At 35.5% G+C, this 17,500-nt stretch overlaps 2 protein-coding genes across 7 annotated transcripts in view; one reads left to right on the top strand and one right to left on the bottom strand.

The window, feature by feature from the left end:
* Positions 1-17,382, top strand: part of LOC123514829 (histidine protein methyltransferase 1 homolog) — a 19,668-nt gene extending 2,286 nt beyond the window's left edge. The window contains exons 6-9 of one of the 2 annotated variants that reach the window (XM_045273060.1): positions 96-177; positions 1,601-1,932; positions 9,237-9,352; positions 17,087-17,382. In XM_045273060.1, the coding sequence (XP_045128995.1) occupies positions 96-177; positions 1,601-1,932; positions 9,237-9,352; positions 17,087-17,223 (667 nt within the window). In that variant the 3' untranslated portion in view covers positions 17,224-17,382. Of the gene's footprint in view, positions 1-95; positions 178-1,600; positions 1,933-9,236; positions 9,353-9,540; positions 9,603-17,086 lie in introns of those variants that run through there. The other variant, XM_045273061.1, reaches the window with a different exon arrangement.
* LOC123514831 (pyridoxine/pyridoxamine 5'-phosphate oxidase-like) overlaps positions 11,643-17,500 on the bottom strand; it is an 18,119-nt gene continuing 12,261 nt past the window's right edge. For all 5 annotated transcript variants that reach the window (XM_045273062.1, XM_045273063.1, XM_045273064.1 and 2 more), the window contains 3 exons: positions 14,709-14,819; positions 14,355-14,449; positions 11,643-14,218 (listed from right to left, as the gene is read on the bottom strand). In XM_045273062.1, the coding sequence (XP_045128997.1) occupies positions 14,053-14,218; positions 14,355-14,449; positions 14,709-14,819 (372 nt within the window). In that variant the 3' untranslated portion in view covers positions 11,643-14,052. The remainder of the gene's footprint in view (positions 14,219-14,354; positions 14,450-14,708; positions 14,820-17,500) is intronic.

The raw sequence follows: 17,500 nt of genomic DNA, 5'->3' as shown, positions 1-17,500 counted from the left end.
AACAATACACCAGGTTTATCTATCTGTGCTTTCTGTGTATTAAAACATAATATGATAAGGCTTCACTGCATTGATGTAACTTTCACTCTTTTTAGGGTCCTGGAATTAGGTTGTGGGGCAGCACTACCAGCAATCTACTGTGCTCTGCATGGTGCTCACATTACAGTACAGGATTATGTGAGATTTGTGCCATGGTTCTGGAGTATTCTGTTGAAATATTCGCTTATTTGCCCTCATTCTTATAAAAACTAATGGATCATTTTGATACTGTGTTACTACAAATTATTTCTTATGTCCAAATGATGGAATCATTCATCATAAATACATATGTAACATTTTATATAACATCTGGCTTTGAAAAAGAATATCTTTGTTCCATAATGCCATAAAAATGTTGGTCAGATCACAGAAAAATTTGTCACTAACAGAATAAAATTCTAGAAAACCCAATACACACATGACAAAACTTGAAATTAAGTAGTCTAGAAGTAGTGCTAGAGCCAGCTATCATTAAGTATTAGGTATGCAACACAAATAGAAGTAAGCATGTGTGGAGCCTTCCAGAATTTTAATAAGTGAATTATGCAAACTCATTACCAGACTACATAAGAAAAATCTTTAGAAATATGAATGATATTTCATTTAAGATATCATCATCCTTTTAGTGTAGTTTCTCTCTCTCTCTCTCTCTCTCTCTCTCTCTCTCTCTCTCTCTCTCTCTCTCTCTCTCTTTTCTTTTCCATTCATGCCAAGTACCTATGTTCACACTTCAACATTAAAATCTATTAATTCATAAGATAAGACAATTGGTAATAAGTGATCATCAATGAAAATCAAGAGACAATATTTAACACAGTTACAGGCAAGGAGGCTCAGGATAGACCCATCATTCACCTATAGTCATGTGCTGGTCACTCAGCCAACCATTCATTCCCGTACGGAAAGAGCTCAGAACTCATACCAACTGATCTTTGGGTAGGACTGAGGTGACTCACAGACCAGCAAGGTCGCAACCCCTCAAGTAACATCCCATACTACTTATTGCTAGGTGAACAAGGGCTACACATTAAGAAGCTCATCCAGGCTTCGAATCCAGACCTTTTCGATTGTGAGCCAAACATGCTAACCATATGAAGCTATTTTCATACAAGAAACCAATTAGGGTATATCAAAAATAATGTCAAGTATGGAATTGATTTTAGATATTTCAAGAGTAAGAAATGAGTGTTAGAAAAATGTGTGATAAGATTAAATGGACAGTTACTACAAAATTTTTAGATGAAATCCATGAAAGAGAAAAGTCAGAGTCAAGGTCAAAGTTTGTGGTAATAGGAAGAACAGTAAGCATGTAGATTAAAAGAAAAAAAAATTGAGATGGCATGCATTTTAGCTAGATTTGGAACATTATTTAAAGATAGCCATACAAGCTGAGTCAGCTAATCAGCATCCAAATAAATGTTAAGATATATACAAAGCTATGTGTCATTAGTTATGAACCTTTCCTAAGATTTTTCAAGTGAGTAGCCACTGCCTTGTTGCTTATTACTTGTTTGCTTCATTCTGTGCATGAATCAACTTCATAATGCATTTCTTTCAACAGAATGAAGAGGTTGTCAATTTCATTACAATACCTAATGTTGCAGTGAACCTCCACAACAGCACTACAGAAGAGGCTGCCACTTCCACAGACGTGCATCTTTCCCAGACTTTAGCTTCAAGGGCCACATTCTATTCTGGAGATTGGGCTGCTGTTAATCAATTAATAAACCAGCAAACATGTGAGAGCAGTCGAGGAGAAAGTATTACAGATGATGTACATGATGAAGGACAAAAATTTGATTTAATTTTGACCTCAGAAACTATTTACAATCCCAGCTGTCACAAGAAATTACTTGACCTTATGACAGCTCATCTGAAGCAGGATGGAATCATGTATCCTTGTGTATTTTATCATCACTATGTGTGTGTGTGTGTGTGTGTGTGTGTGTGTGTGTGTGTGTGTGTGTGTGTGTGTGTGTGTGTTACCTAGTTGTAGTTTTACAGGGCCTGGGCTTTATGCTCATGTGGCCCCATCTCCATATCTACACTTATCCAATCTTACTTTAAAAGTATGCACACTCTTTGCAGACACTACTTCTTCATTTAAACTATTCCACGTCTCAATACATCTCTGCGGGAAACTATATTTTTTAATATGTCTCAGACATCTTCCTTTTCTCAGCTTTTTACTATGCAATCTTGTGCTTCAGATGTCATATTCTTCTCTCAGGATCAGTTTCTCATTATCCACTTGGTCCATTCCATTGATCAATTTATAAACTTGTATCAGGTCTCCTCTCTCCCTTCTTTGTTCCAGGGTTGGTAGATCCATAGCCTTTAGTCTCTCCTCATATGTCATCCCTTCAAATTCTGGAACCATTCTTGTAGCTATTTTTTGTAGCCTCTCCAATTTCCTTATGTGTTTCTTTTTATGAGGGGTCCACACTACTCCTGCATATTCCAATCTGGGTCTTATTATAGTACTTATCAATTTCTTCATCATTTCTTTGTCCATGTAGTGAAATGCTACTCCAATATTCCTTAGCAAATTATATGTTTCTCTAAAAATTCTATCAATATGGCTTACTGGTTGATTGTTTTCTTCCATCGTCACTCCTAAGTCCTTTTCCTTTTTAACTCTCTCCAGTTCTACTCCATCTCCCATCTTATAGATTACCACAGGTCGTCTTTCACTCTTTCCCATTTCCATGACATGGCTTTTGTTCACATTGAATTCCATTTCCCACTTCTTACTCCATTCTCAGATCTTATTTAGGTCTTCTTGCAGTATTTCACAATCCTCCTTTTGCTTTATAACTCTGCACAGTTTCGTATCATCTGCAAACAGATTTATGTAGCTGTTCACTCCTTCTGGCATGTCGTTAATATAAATGAGGAAACGTATTGGTGCCAATACTAACACCTGTGGCACTCCGCTTTCTACTGCTCTCTACTTGGACTTCATATCTTTAACTACCATCCTTATTTCTCTTCCCCTCTCATTTCTCGCTGCTTTGAAGTTTTTCTTATTTGCTGGATTTCTATTTCTCCTCCACCTTTTCCATGCTCCATCTCTTTTCTCCTTTGCCCTAGCACACTTTGCATTAAACCAATCTTTCTTTCCTTTTTCTTTAGGTCTATATTTCGGGACATATTCGCTGACTCCTGTTTTGTATATTTCCAAAAATAAGTTATATTTGTCTTGCATTGTCTCTGAGTTTTCCATCTCCTCCCAGTCTACGTTTTTAAAATAGTTCTTGAGATTCTCAATATCAGCCTTTCTGTAATTTAATCGGTCTCCTTTGTATGAATCGTCTCTATCTTCCTTTCTCTCTTCTATATCTATTTCTAATATTGCATGGTCACTCTTTCCCAATGGGCACTTATATCTTATATCATCATTCATTTGTATACCCTTGTAAAAACTAGGTCCAATCTCGCTTGTCGTTTCCTCTGAATCTTGTGCATTCCTTTACTCTCTGGTCCATCATATTGTCTATCATTAGGTTCAAGAATCTTTCTCCCAGGCTTCTTCCCCATACCACTTTCATAATTTTCCCAGTCCACTTCTTTACAGTTGAAATCTCCTACTAATATCACTTTTCTCCTTTCTTTAACAATTCTCGTTAGACTCCTTATTGTGTCATCTATCATGTCTTTATATTCTTGATTGGTCCATGAATTTGTTTTTGGTGGCACATATGTTACAATGATTGTTAACTCTTTTTTATTAATATGCATCTTAATATACAATACTTCTGCTTTTCCTTCCCACATTCCACTTTCATTTATCACTATCTCCTTCCTTAACATAATCATGACTCCTCCTCCTCCTTTACCCACTCTGTCTCTTCTCCATACATTATACCTATTATCCAAGTCTATTTTGATTGCCTTATTTAGTTTTGTTTCAGCCAGGCATACAATATCTGGATTTTCTTTCTTTATGTAATCTCTTAATTCTAATTTACTTGATAAAACCCCGTCTATGTTCGTATACATAATTTTTAGTCTTTTGCCTTTATCATTTTTAGTTAAACTTGTTCCACTTTTTTTCTCTTCCTTCTCGTATATATACCATTTCCTTATCCTGTCTCCTAGAATTCTCCAAAAAAATGCCTTCTTCTTCTCTTCTGACCTTTCATTATTCTTTTCCCTTACTGCTGCTGCCAGTTCATTGTATCTCTTCCTTTCTTCCTCATTTCTATTTTTCTTTATATAGATATCCTTGCAGCCTTCTGTTTGTCTAATTTTTTTTGTTCTATATAATATTTCTTCTGTTGCTGTGAGTGATTTTAGTAGTATTTTAATTGGTGTGTGTGTGTGTGTGTGTGTGTGTGTGTGTGTGTGTGTGTGTGTGTGTGTGTGTGTGTGTGTGTGTGTTTACCTAGTTGTATATTACAGGATTCAAGTGGGGCTCATAGTGACCTGTCTCCACATCTAATTTTATTCAAATTTTTCTTAAGTTTATGCACACTTTTTGCTGTTACAAACAATCTCATCATTCAAACTTCCAAATGTCCACTGTCAAATGTGGAAAACTAAACTTTTTAGTGTTTCTCAAACATCGACTTTTCCTGATCCTAGAATGTCCTCTTGTCCATCTATCTACATCACCAGTCATTGACACCAGGTCTTGCCGATCTTTCTTTTCCATACTGCTCACTATCTTATACATCGTTATTAGATCTCCTCTCTCCTGGTTATGCTTCAAAGTTGGTTGCTCCATTTCCTTTAGTCTATCTTCATAGGGAAGGTCCTTTATTTCTGGCACCATCTTTGTGGCTATCCTTCAGATTCTTTCTAGTTTCCTAATGTTTTTTTGCATGTGTGGTGACCCCACCTCTCCATATTTAAGTGTAGGTCATATCATCATAGTTATGATCTTTTTCATCATACTCACATCCATGTAGTTAAATGCCACTGTGATATTTGTTAGTGTCTTATATGTTGAAGCAAATAATCCCTTTATGTGCCTTTCCAGGTGTCTTGTATAATCACTCCCAGGTTTTTCTCTTCACTCTTTTTCATTATAATCTCTTCTTCCATTTTTTACTCCTACATACGCCTTCTATTACTTTTACCCATTTCCATCACATGATATTTTTTTGCATTAAATTCTAATTTCCACTTCTGGCTCCATTCCCAGATCTTATCAATATCTCTCTACAATTCCATATAATTCTCATTGTTCCTTATTACTCTAAGGAGTTTCACATCATCAGCTAACAAATTTATGTAGCTACTCAGGTTCTCCTGTATATCATTAATATATATTTCAAGCATTATTGGTGCCAGCACTGACCCCTGTGGTACGCCACTAGTTACTGTGCTCCAACTTCATGTGGTGTCTCTTATCACTGTCCTTATTTCTTTTTCTGTTAAATAGTCCCTCATCCAGCTTAAGATACTTCCCTGTACTCCTCATATATGTTCTATTTTCCATAGGAGTCTTCTATGTGGTACTCTGTCAAAAGCCTTTTTAATGTCTAAATACACTGTCCACCCATCCATCTCTCCCTTGTACCTCATCTGTTACCCATGTATAGAAACTCAGTAGATTTGTTACACATGATCTTCCTTTTCTAAATCCAAACTGGGAGTTATTTATGATTTTGATTTCATTTATCCTCAGGTCACTTTTCTTTAATCACAATTTCACAGAGCTTTCCCACAACACTAGTCAGTGACACAGGTCTATAATTCAAGGGCTCAGTTCTTTTCCCTTCTTTATATATTGGGGCTATATTTGCTCTTTTCCATTCCTTTGGTACTTTCCTTTCTGTTAATGAGCTGTTGATCCCAAATTGGATCTATCAATTGTTCTCTACATTCTCTGTGTCCATCCTGATACTCCATCTGGCCCTATTGCTTTTCTTACATCTATCTTTTCTAGTAATTTGCTAATTTCCTCTTCTTGCACCATAACATTTCATAACCCTTCCTTTGTCACTTCATCGTTTGGTTCTACAAAATCTCCTTTTACATTAAATACTGATCTAAAACTTTCATTCATCAGTTCACTCATTTCTCCCATTGTTTCATATACCCTGTTTCCCATAGTTAACTTAGTGATGGTGTCTTGGTTCATCATTTTTCCATTCATATACTTATAGAATAGCTTGGGTTCCTCTCCACATCTTTTTACAACATTCCTTTCAAACTTTTTCTCCTCCTCCCTCCTTATTCTAATGTATTCATTTCGTGCCTCTTTATGTTGCTTCCTATTTTCTTATTTCTCTGCTTCCTTAATTTCTTCCAAGCAACATCCTTTCTCTTCTTAGCTTTTGCACGTGTACCTTGTGTGTGTGTGTGTGTGTGTGTGTGAACATCACATCTAACACTGATGGTTCTTCTTCCCCTCTATACCTTGTGTATTCCTTCACCCATTGGTCCATTGTGTTTACCACTGCCAGTTGTAGCACTTCTTTACCCCATCATTTGGTGTAATTATTTAATTTCATTTCCTCCTAATTAACATGTTTGCAGTTTAGATCCCTCCACAAGTAGTATTTTCTGTTGGTTCTTAGCATACTATCCAAGCACTTAACACTTCATTTTGCATTTCTTTGTGTACCTCAAGCTTCCATGTATCAGTCTTTGGCAGCACATATGTAACTACGATTTTCCTCCTTTCCCTTCCACTAGTCCTAATTATTCTACTTAAAACCTCTGCCAGTCCATCTCCTTACTGTACTTCTTCCACATATATATCCTCACAAACCATTATCAATACTCTCTCCTCCAAACATTATATCCCTGTTCTTTAAAATTTACTTGATTGTCTTTTTCTTCCTGGTTCATATCCCTCTTTATCCAAATATTGTTGTATTCTGTATCTGCAGCCAGTTTTCCTGTCCTTGTCAGTATTTCTCCAACCCCTTCTTGGGACCTCTCTGTATTTCTCAAGTCTATATATTTTTTCAATTCCTTTCTCTAGGCCCTGTTCTTCACCCCCTGAACCCTTGAAATATTCTTTTTTAACATTTCTTTCTCCTTTTCTCTCACAAATTTCACTGGGATTTTCTTCTCTTGTAGTTCATATATAACCATACATTTTTTGTCTACTGTCTCTCTCTCTAGTTCTTCCTTTTCCTTAATCACATGTATCCCTGTGCCCTTCGATTTTTCTCATATTTGCTGTTTAACAACCACTTCTGCAAAGTTCACTTTTTCATCTCTTTTTTTCCATATCTTTTCCACTAATCTAATTTTTCTTCACTCATTGCTCCCTCTCCTGCCTCAATCTTCTCCCTAAGCCCTTTCAATTCCAATAATGCCTCATAATTCTTAGGCCGCTTTCACACCAAGGTGGCACATTGCATGTGGCAAATGGCAGGTGGCAAGTGACAAGTGACGAGTGGCACGGTGATTTCAGAACAAGGTAGCACGTCGCCACGCATATCAGGGTAGCAGTTCACTTCATAGTGCGCAAGATGGCATGATCGGATGACGAGGTTATTGTTGCTTTGATTGGTACTATAGTCACCCGCAGAAGAAGAAAAGGAAGAAATTCTGGGTACATCCGTATCTTAAAGATAATGTAGAAGCTCAAGGTGTTTATGTAGTTGCAAAGCAACTAGAGCTCAATGAAGAGAAGTTCCAGCTATTGTACCGAATGTGTAAAGAAATTTTTGCTATCTGGTATTTTATGTTAAATACTTTTTTGTCTAAAAGAGGCACACTCATAGTTATGCACGAAAGCACGTATGAAAGACAACTGACAACAAAAAGACAACTGTGTCCTACACGGCTACATGTCCCTCTCATTCCCCTCATGGACAGTGTTGTCACATGTGCTTGCTCAAATCTGTCTAGTCTCTTGAAAACTAATCAACATGTGTCATACATCTAAAAGTTTTCTTATTATTGCATATTTTGTTATCAAAATAAAAAAAAGTAATAGTGCATCATCTAATAATAAGTTTTGAAGTCAAAGTTCCATTAAAATTTGGCATCACAGTCCGGGGTGGCAAGTCGCACATTCAAAAATAACGGGCAAGTCCGATCCTGAGTGGCGTGGCACATCACACGTGGCACATGCGACATGCCACGCCACTTCGGTGTGAAAGGTTTCATGTGTTTCCAGATGTTCATTTTCACGTGGCATGCCACATTGCTTGCCACTTGCCATGTGCCATCTTGGTGTGAAAGCTGCCTCACACTTCTCCTTTAGGACTTTGTTCTCATTTTTTATTCCTTCATTGTTGTCCTTCACTGTTTCCTCTAATTTACTACATTTCACTTTCAGTTCTTGATTTTCCTGGAACAGCTCAGCTTGTCTTTCTAATATCCCGGCAATAACTCCCCTCATACACCTAATCATCTTCTCCACCAATATTATTTCCCTCATGTTGGTTCTTTCGTCCTTGAGTCCCGAGAAATTCCTCATGGAATTCACCTAAATGCATGGGGAAAAGTGGTGTTTCTATGGAGTTCTCAGTCTGAGGCCATGCACCAATGTTTACTTGGCCAACAGCACCACCTGGACTCTTATTCTCATTCATGTTTCTCTCTCTCTCTCTCTCTCTCTCTCTCTCTCTCTCTCTCTCTCTCTCTCTCTCTCTCTCTCTCTCTCTCTCTCTCTCTCTCTCTCTCTCTCTCTCTCTCCATTCTAACACGAAATAGTTTGATACTGGAGACAGTGTACTCTCTCTCTCTCTCTCTCTCTCTCTCTCTCTCTCTCTCTCTCTCTCTCTCTCTCTCTCTCTCTCTCTCTCTCTCTAACACAAAATAGTTTGATACTGGAGACAGTGTACAGTACACTAGCCCCCTCTCCCTCTGCATATACATCACCAGGTGTGTGTAGTAGTCAAAGATATCATCTATAAATTAATTGTAAAAATAGAGAGACATAACTAGAATTATATATAAAAAAAAACATTGAAAAGGCATTTTGTAAAGGTGTCAAAAATCACTTCATTGTTCTGACAGAATATCGTATATGAAATTCTTGCATTGTAATTCAAAGATTAAGCTTTGCAGCATTTTGTAATATAATTTTTATTCCCTTTTTATTTACCACTCTCAATTTCGTATCCATAATTTTCAAATCATAAATTACAATAAATTAAACAGTCCCATTAATTTTGAGATAGATATTTTTACACGATGTTGATCACTTTCAGTAGTCATGTAATGTAATGTCTTCTACATTTTTTTATTCATAAATTGCAATTTCCTTAATTATGAAGTAGATTATTGGCAGCAAAGACACACTACTTTGGTGTTGGTGGAGGAACACAACAATTTGTAGACCTTGTAAAGGCTCAAGATCAACTCCAGGTTCAGTCTATCACATCAAACAACTTGGGTGAGTAACATGTTTGCCTGTTAACTTTCAAATATAATGTCACATTGAGACAAATATGATATCACTGCCATATTGTATCTAAATCCTTCAAGAACCCTTAATTAATTCTAGTTGAGTATTGTTTTGTATCTTCACTGTGTTTTCCTTTTATTTTTTTCCCTTTTTTTTTTTTTTTTTCTTCCTTCCAGGGGTTAAAAGGGAAATACTTCACATGAATTTCAAAATAAAGTAATAAAGGACAGAAATCATACATTCAGTTTTCTTACCTCATGAATATGCCCCAAATCATATTAAATGAAGTTATTGTTTCTTTTCATTCCATTATAGATTATTAATAGTAAAGTGCCATCCAAAATAAAGAGTAGAGGATTCAAATTCACACTTGTTTTGTCTGCCTTACCCCACCAATCTCATAGTAACAGCCTGTATACCTGGCTATCACAGTTCCTCTGCTAGTGTAAACCAATTAATTCTACATTTATACAAGAAGACCCAGACACAAAGGAAAAGATACCAAAGATTAATGTCTCACTATAAACACCATAAATAACAAATCTGATGCATTCATCCTGAAGATTGGCTCATAGAAAATAAGTTCTAACAAAACTCAGTCTACAAAATCAAGAGGAGGTAGTAATCAGTCAAGTTCATAAAAGTATACAATAATAACAAATATGATATAATAAATAATATAATATAATAACAAAAGCTTCCCAAATGACCTTCACAGAAACACACCACCTCATCATTTCTTCCACATTCAAAAAAATTAGGCAAGTGATTTTCCTTGATCAATATACTTTTTGCCTTCATCATAGAAAAAATAAAATAAATATAAAAATCTGCTTTCTACCAATCAGTAAAATTTAAAATTCTTATCTGCTTCTACCAAATAAGTAAGATTCTAAATTCTTGTCTGTTTCCCACTAATCATTTAAACCTAAAATTCTTATCTACTCTCATCATTAAAAACCAAAGTACATTCAAGTCACTCTGAAACACTCAAGTTCACAAAATAGTGCAGTGTCTTACCCATACAAAAAGGAATTGTTAATTATAAGGAATAAGAATATAGGTGAATAATGTATTTGGTAAAATAACATAGTAAAAATAATAATAGATCCATCAACAAACTTTCCCACAACATTTGGAAGACTGATGCATGATACCACAGACCTGAGAACCATTGCAGGCAAGTGCTTGCCTACCGATAAAGCTCTATATACAAAGCTTTTGAAATTGGCACTTAATCAAAAATAATGGTCACCAAATTGAACCAACACATTAAATATTCATCACAGGAACACATAACAATAAAATATGAAGAGTCCAGTCAGTTTGGCATTACCCGTGCATTAATCATTTCTAGCTAATCACACCTGGTATGAATAACGAAGCAATGGAAGATCCAACTGTGAATTAAATCAAAATCACAACCTAGATACACATTAGTGTTATAGTATTCAGCGGTGATAAAATACTCAACACTCAAGAAGATAAACAAGTTAACACGTTCCCTGCAATATGACCCAAAGGTGGGTCATCAGTTATTATCCATTGTTGTGATGCAACCCATTGGTGGGTCATACAAGTTTTCACATACATCACATTTTAATGTTACTATTAATAGAAATTGGATTATATAGTAAAATTGCAAGAAACAGTATGTGTAGGAGGGCATAATAAACAATGATTGATAAATAATATGAAACTTATTTAGTTTTTAGTGTTATAAAAATTATAAGACAAATAGTCTTCTTGTTTCCATATTTTCTTTCTAATACATGTAAAATAAACTATAATATCTTGCTTTATTTTCCCTTCAGAAGAAAAAAAAATTTCTATAACACAGCACTGAAACAGATATCACAATTAGACTTTCCTTGACAAGCTTCAATGATTTTTTTTATATTTTTTTAATATTTTTTCCTGATATTATTTGGACAAATTGTAAGAAAAAGTTTTCATTTGTGATTTTTTAAGTGTATATATAAATAAACATAAGTAAAGAAACAAAACATAATAAATATAAAAACATATCTGTAAAAGTTAACAAAAAAAAAAAAAAAATATATATATATATATATATATATATATATATATATATATATATATATATATATATATATATATATATATATATATATATATATATATATATATATATATATATATATATATATATATATATATATATATATATATATATATATATATATATATATATACATATATATTTAATACATGTAAGAAAACTATTTTATCTTGCATTTTTCCTTCAGAATATAACTTTTCTATAAAAAATAATTCAAACTGAGATAACACAGTTGGGCTTTCCTTGATAGGCTTCAATAATTTTCTTTATTAATCTTTTCATTTTTTTTTTTTTTTTTACATTGTGTTGCCCTTGGCTGGCCTTCTCTCCTACATAAAAAAAAAATAATAATAATTTCATAATTTTCCTGATATCATCTTTATTATTTTATTTTATCTTCTTTCTTCTATTGAACTAAGTTGACCATAAAACTATGTAGCATTCATTTTCTAAATATGTAAAACAAAGTGACAAAAATATATTAACAAATTTAGGAAAGGAAAAATATAATACAGTATAGAGACACACTGAATATTGACAAATAAAGTATGTCCACCGGTGGGTAGTATCGCAGACAAGTCATAGATTTTTCACGTTATGTAATGCACCACACCACTAGGCAAACACTTTGAGGTTGCCAGTTCATTTGGGTGTTCTCCCAGATAACACTCTGCTCTTCTTGCTTCGCTGGCTTGACCAGCTCAGACATCATGACAATTTATTTGTATCACAGTGCGAGAGAGATCGCCACACTGGCAATCGCAAGGAACATGTTAACACACTAATGATCCAATGTATGTATTTAGTTAGTATAAGTTCTATAATTACACTGGGATATTGCTGCAACGGCAATATTGTCATAATAATAAGGTGTTAGGCATGGAACCAGACAAGTAACACTGATCTACATATATTTAATTATAGCAAAACCTTTCTTTATTATTTATTTTTGTATCAGGTTGGCATGGAGATAACTATAAATAATGTTCAGAATAATATCTAAGATCCCACATAAAAAAAAAAAAGTTATAATAATGCTAGTGTCAGTAAGTGCACCTACTGATTCTGACAGTCATCACCCAGGCATAGCCATACCATCAGCGCATAGCAGCTGACACATCCTGCCTCAGCTACTCACACACCATGTGGGCCAGCAACTCATACTTAGAACTGGATAACATGGTGATGTTAATGAAATGGAAAAAGAGATTGTTAAAAGACATAAATATCCCAGAAATATAATCATGCACAATCAGATGAATGCCAAGCTGTCAGATTTTTGCCACTTGCATAATTAAGGGCCTTAGAACCATAGGGGCTTAAGTGCCACTTTTTAAAAACTGAGAAAAATGTATCTAAAGTTTATAAACAATAACTCCACTTCTAAGAAAGATATTGATTTCAATCAAGTTTCAGACAAAAGCACTGCTCTTCAGAATTTTTTCGGCCAAGAATGAAAAAAATGTATGGTGCATTTGCACACTAGCACTTGCTAGTAAAATGTAACCCTGCCTCGAGTTTTTGTACATTTCATTGGATGACCTGTGATTTAAACCTTGATAAAGTTTTTAACTTAAGCAAATAATTTAATAATACAATAAACTACGTAAAGGAACAGCATCATAGACTAAGTGTATTGAAAGTAGGAGAAAATGCAAATATAGGTACATACTACAGTACAATAGTCACTTTAAAAAAGAAAGCAATAAATTGAAGGATGATTAAGGGGATGTTAGAGGAAATCATTAAGATAATAACTCAGTAATGATGGTGTCACTTGTTAGTCAAAGGAACGGACTGTGTATGAACAATCTGTATTCACTCTTTAATGTTGCCATACATCTACTAAAGAAAAAAAAGGTTGGGGGAAGAGGCAGTTAAGTTACTGTTCTTCATCATACTCCATCAGGTTGTCATCTTCATCACCTTAATAGTCACTGTCACTTGCTCATAATCCTCCCTTATGCTGCAGAGCATCCTGCTATGTCAGGATATCAAGGAACTATTGGGACTTTGTATAAGTAATGAAGGGCAGGAGATCCTTGATATACATAGCAGCACAGTGATTAGTCCAAGGTAACATGTTTCTTATAGAGAAAAAAAAAAAAAAAAAATGATTGGACAAGAGATGGCTATAGGCTGTGTGCCATATGCTTTCATTGGCTGGATGGCTCCCTCTAACCTTGAGCCTGTTTGGTTCTAAACTGACGTGCCACTAGGCTCAACCACCAAAAACAAAACATGCTTCCTGAATTAATAAGTCATGACTTCACTGGCTTATACAAGACCCTCAACTTTATTGAAGTCAGAAAAGTGTGGCAAAAAACATAGCCAGACAGAGAAAGAGTTGCCAATTCTGCAGATATGAATAGAACCTCAAAAATCAGGGAGGCAGAAATTGAGCCCCTATGGTTCTACGGCCCTCGCTTACTGGGCAAGGTAATGGTGATTTCAGTAATAATATTTACAGCACCACATGTACAAATGCAACAGTCTCTCCTATACATACTTAGGTGTACATACAAATGAAGATGTTTCACACGTCACAATACTGGCCACACCATGATGCTGGGAAGACCGGTGTCTGTTGCTACTCACATGTTAATTAAGGAGCAAGACGTTCATATACCCATCCATCTTCTCCTTTCTTAGTCAAATTTTCATCAAAAGTTTCATCCTCTCCAAGTTTCCTGAATCGAATCCTGTCATGTATCCTATTTGTCTGTCCCTGCCAGAATTCTATGCTATCAGGTACAATCAGGAATCCTCCCCTAAAAAGCAAGAATTCAGCAGTTATTAACAATTATGATATGAAGATAGTTCATGAGAGTAACATTTTTCATTATTTTACTCACTCTCCAAAATTTCACCCAAACTGTTCATACTTATGACAAAATATTTACTCACCAAGATTCTGGCTTGGGAATTACACTTTGTATGTCTTTATATTCTTCTTGCAACTGCTTGTCTTTGTCCAACAAAATGTGACGGCCCACTATCACCTGCAAGGTTTACTTCTATGATTACTCAAAACCTAAATAATTAATTGCTTTTGTTATTTTTTTATGTAGACTCTAGTAATAGAGCATTATGGAGAAAATTCTGTGAGAAGTAACCAAAAAATATATCTACATCATTGTTAATGTTGAATGAGCATCAATATTTGACGTATGAACATAAATATAAATAATGAAATGTTTTATGTTAATTACTTCCATTTACTCATTTATCTCCCTCACTTATTGGGAAAAATATGCTCACTTGGCTTTGAGGGCTGACACAAGCACCTATCTGGCTACTGCGAGGCCTGGAGTGAAAGTACTCTGTTGACTTCTCTTCTCCAATTCTCTCCACTCGTCCCTCCACACGCACCTGCACAGAAAAAAATCTAATAAAAGTAATATCAACACTAAAAAAAATAAAAGGAAATTAGCCTAAATCTTTCTTTTGTGAAATGCAGCATTTATTAGTGTTGCTTAATGATGTTGTGACAAGGCTACTTAGTTCATGATTGAGAAGTTTTGGATTTCAATTACAGATAAGAGAAAATTTTGGTGTCTATACTAAATTGCCTCATTTTCACTGACCTATTTCATCAATCTCCATTTAAATTACAGGTTGAACCCCGATTTAACGGCAAGCTCGGGGATTTGCCGTTGCCGTTAAATCGATTTTGCCGTTAAAGCCGATAAATACTAAAAATATAAGAAAATAATAGAAAATAAAACGTTAGGTTAGGAGAAAACGAAAATTAATGTTCTTTCTGTGCAATAGTCAATGACAAACGCTTTTTCTTTTCACTTGGACCACTTTTTCCAAAGTCTGCAGGCCTTTTCGAAGCCATTTTGCCAAAATATATCACCGAACTAACAAAGACTAGGACGAAAGTAAACGAATACGTCTTCTCTCTATGCTGTCTAGGCGGAAATAACGCTTGTGGCGGAAACTGCACGTGGGTTGGGCGGCACACCAGCGCCGGTACATCGGTGCGGCGGAATCGGTACTAGGCGATGCCGGTAAATGCCGAAATGCCGTTAAAGACAACACTATGTTCCCACCGGAAATTTTTGCCGTTAAACACGGGATTCCGGTAAATCGCGTGCCGTTAAAGCGGGGTTCAACCTGTAGTATCATATAGATAATTACCTCATCACACTGTAAAAGTGCAATACTTTGTGGTAATGAAACTTGTTCATTAAAGATGATGATGTGTAGTGGCTGGAGTATACTGAAGAGCAGAGAGTGCAATAAGAGTCCAAAGCTACCATGAGGTGACTACACCAGTTAGGAATTAACCCCTTCCCGGCAGACAATCTATATACAGTAAAGTCCCGGGTTACGTCGGTCTCGAGTTACGTCAAACTTGTAGTTACGTCAGTCCACTATAAGGCAATTTAAGATTAAAAAAATTAAAAATTTATAAATCGTAAAGTGCGGGATTTATTGTTATTGTTGGTGGTTGCCCGCCACACCGCCCGCCTCACGCTTGAATACAATAACACCCTGCCTCAGTTCCACCACACCATCGGCCCTGGCAAGAGTGTTATCCTACTTCTGCGTTTACCGACTCGTTCTTAGTATCTTGCTCAATGGCACCAAAGAAAAAACTTCTTAGTGACAGCAGTGATGCTAACAAAAAGAAAACCATTATGCTACAAGAAAAAGAGGACATAATTAAAAGACATGAGAAGGGAGGCAGCAGCTGTGTGTGAGGGAGGGAAGAAGAAAATGGGAAGCCCGTTACCATGACAACGGGGAGGTTGACGACCTTGAGGGCTCGCACACCCATCACAACAATAACAACTCCGGAGCCTTCGCCTGGGCCACACGACACTCGCAGCTGACTTGCACTGTCTGCTGATCCCTATTGCCCTTTCCTATTGCATTTCCTGCCCCGCTGCCCACGCTTCTACTCCCACCGCACTGCACTACGCTCCCAGCTGTCCGCCCTGTGGGCGTCACAACATTCGACCTGCCCACCCTCCTGGCGGCCTCAGGCGTCCACCCCTCTCAGCAACCCGCAGTCCTTCGCGTTCGTGGCCCTAATCAACAACAAAAACAAGCTTGTGTTTCATATTCGTACATAGTTGTAAATAATATAACAATATAACCTTTAACTTACTTGAATGACCATAAACAATGATTGGTTGAAAACTCGATAATATGCTTTGGAATGTACGGAAACTCGAGTTACATACAAAATCGACTTACGTCATGTTTCAGGAACGTAACTCTGACGTAAATTGAGACCTTACTGTATAGACGCTTCAAAAGTGGGATTTTTTGTCAGATTGTCTATATATAGATATTGGTTCTGATGTTACAGCATTAAATTAAAGCATGGTTCATATAGAGTATTCCTTACAAGTAACAAAATTCATAAGATAAATCATTATTTTGCATCTCAAATACCCAGACATGTACCAACATTGCCTCTCAAGGCAGGTAATCACTTCTGCTTTGTTGGTGGAGTATGTGCTACACACACACACACACACACACACATATATATATATATATATATATATATATATATATATATATATATATATATATATATATATATATATATATATATATATATATATATATATAAAGTTTTATTTTATTTATTTATTTATTTATTTTTTTTTCATCAGTCTATCAAGTCAAGGAGAAAGTACTGTACCACATGCCAACTGTGATGCCTAAAAATGAACAGGTACAAAATGAGTACATGAAAAATATGAAGAAAAGGGTAAGTAAATTAAATCCAGGTCACAAGTCCTGGATGTGAGTACCTCCAAACATTCATATCAATATATTGATATACTTTATCACCAATCAAACATAAATAACATTTGTATATAAATTAAATTGTTTGTTTAGTTTTGCAGCAGAGTCTATATTTAGACTTTACTGTTCAGTTCTGCAGCAGAGTCTATGTATAGATTGAATTGTTTGTTCAGTTATGTGGCAGTCTATATATAGATGTCAATCTGAAATGCCCATTTGTGGGAAAGCTATATATAGACATGGATAAAAGTTGATAGTGACTATATATATATATATAT

This window comes from Portunus trituberculatus, chromosome 38 (assembly GCF_017591435.1).
Source record: "Portunus trituberculatus isolate SZX2019 chromosome 38, ASM1759143v1, whole genome shotgun sequence".
NCBI lineage: Eukaryota > Metazoa > Arthropoda > Malacostraca > Decapoda > Portunidae > Portunus > Portunus trituberculatus.
The sequence above is the reverse complement of the archived record's forward strand: the minus strand, read 5'-3'. Positions and strand labels throughout refer to the sequence as shown.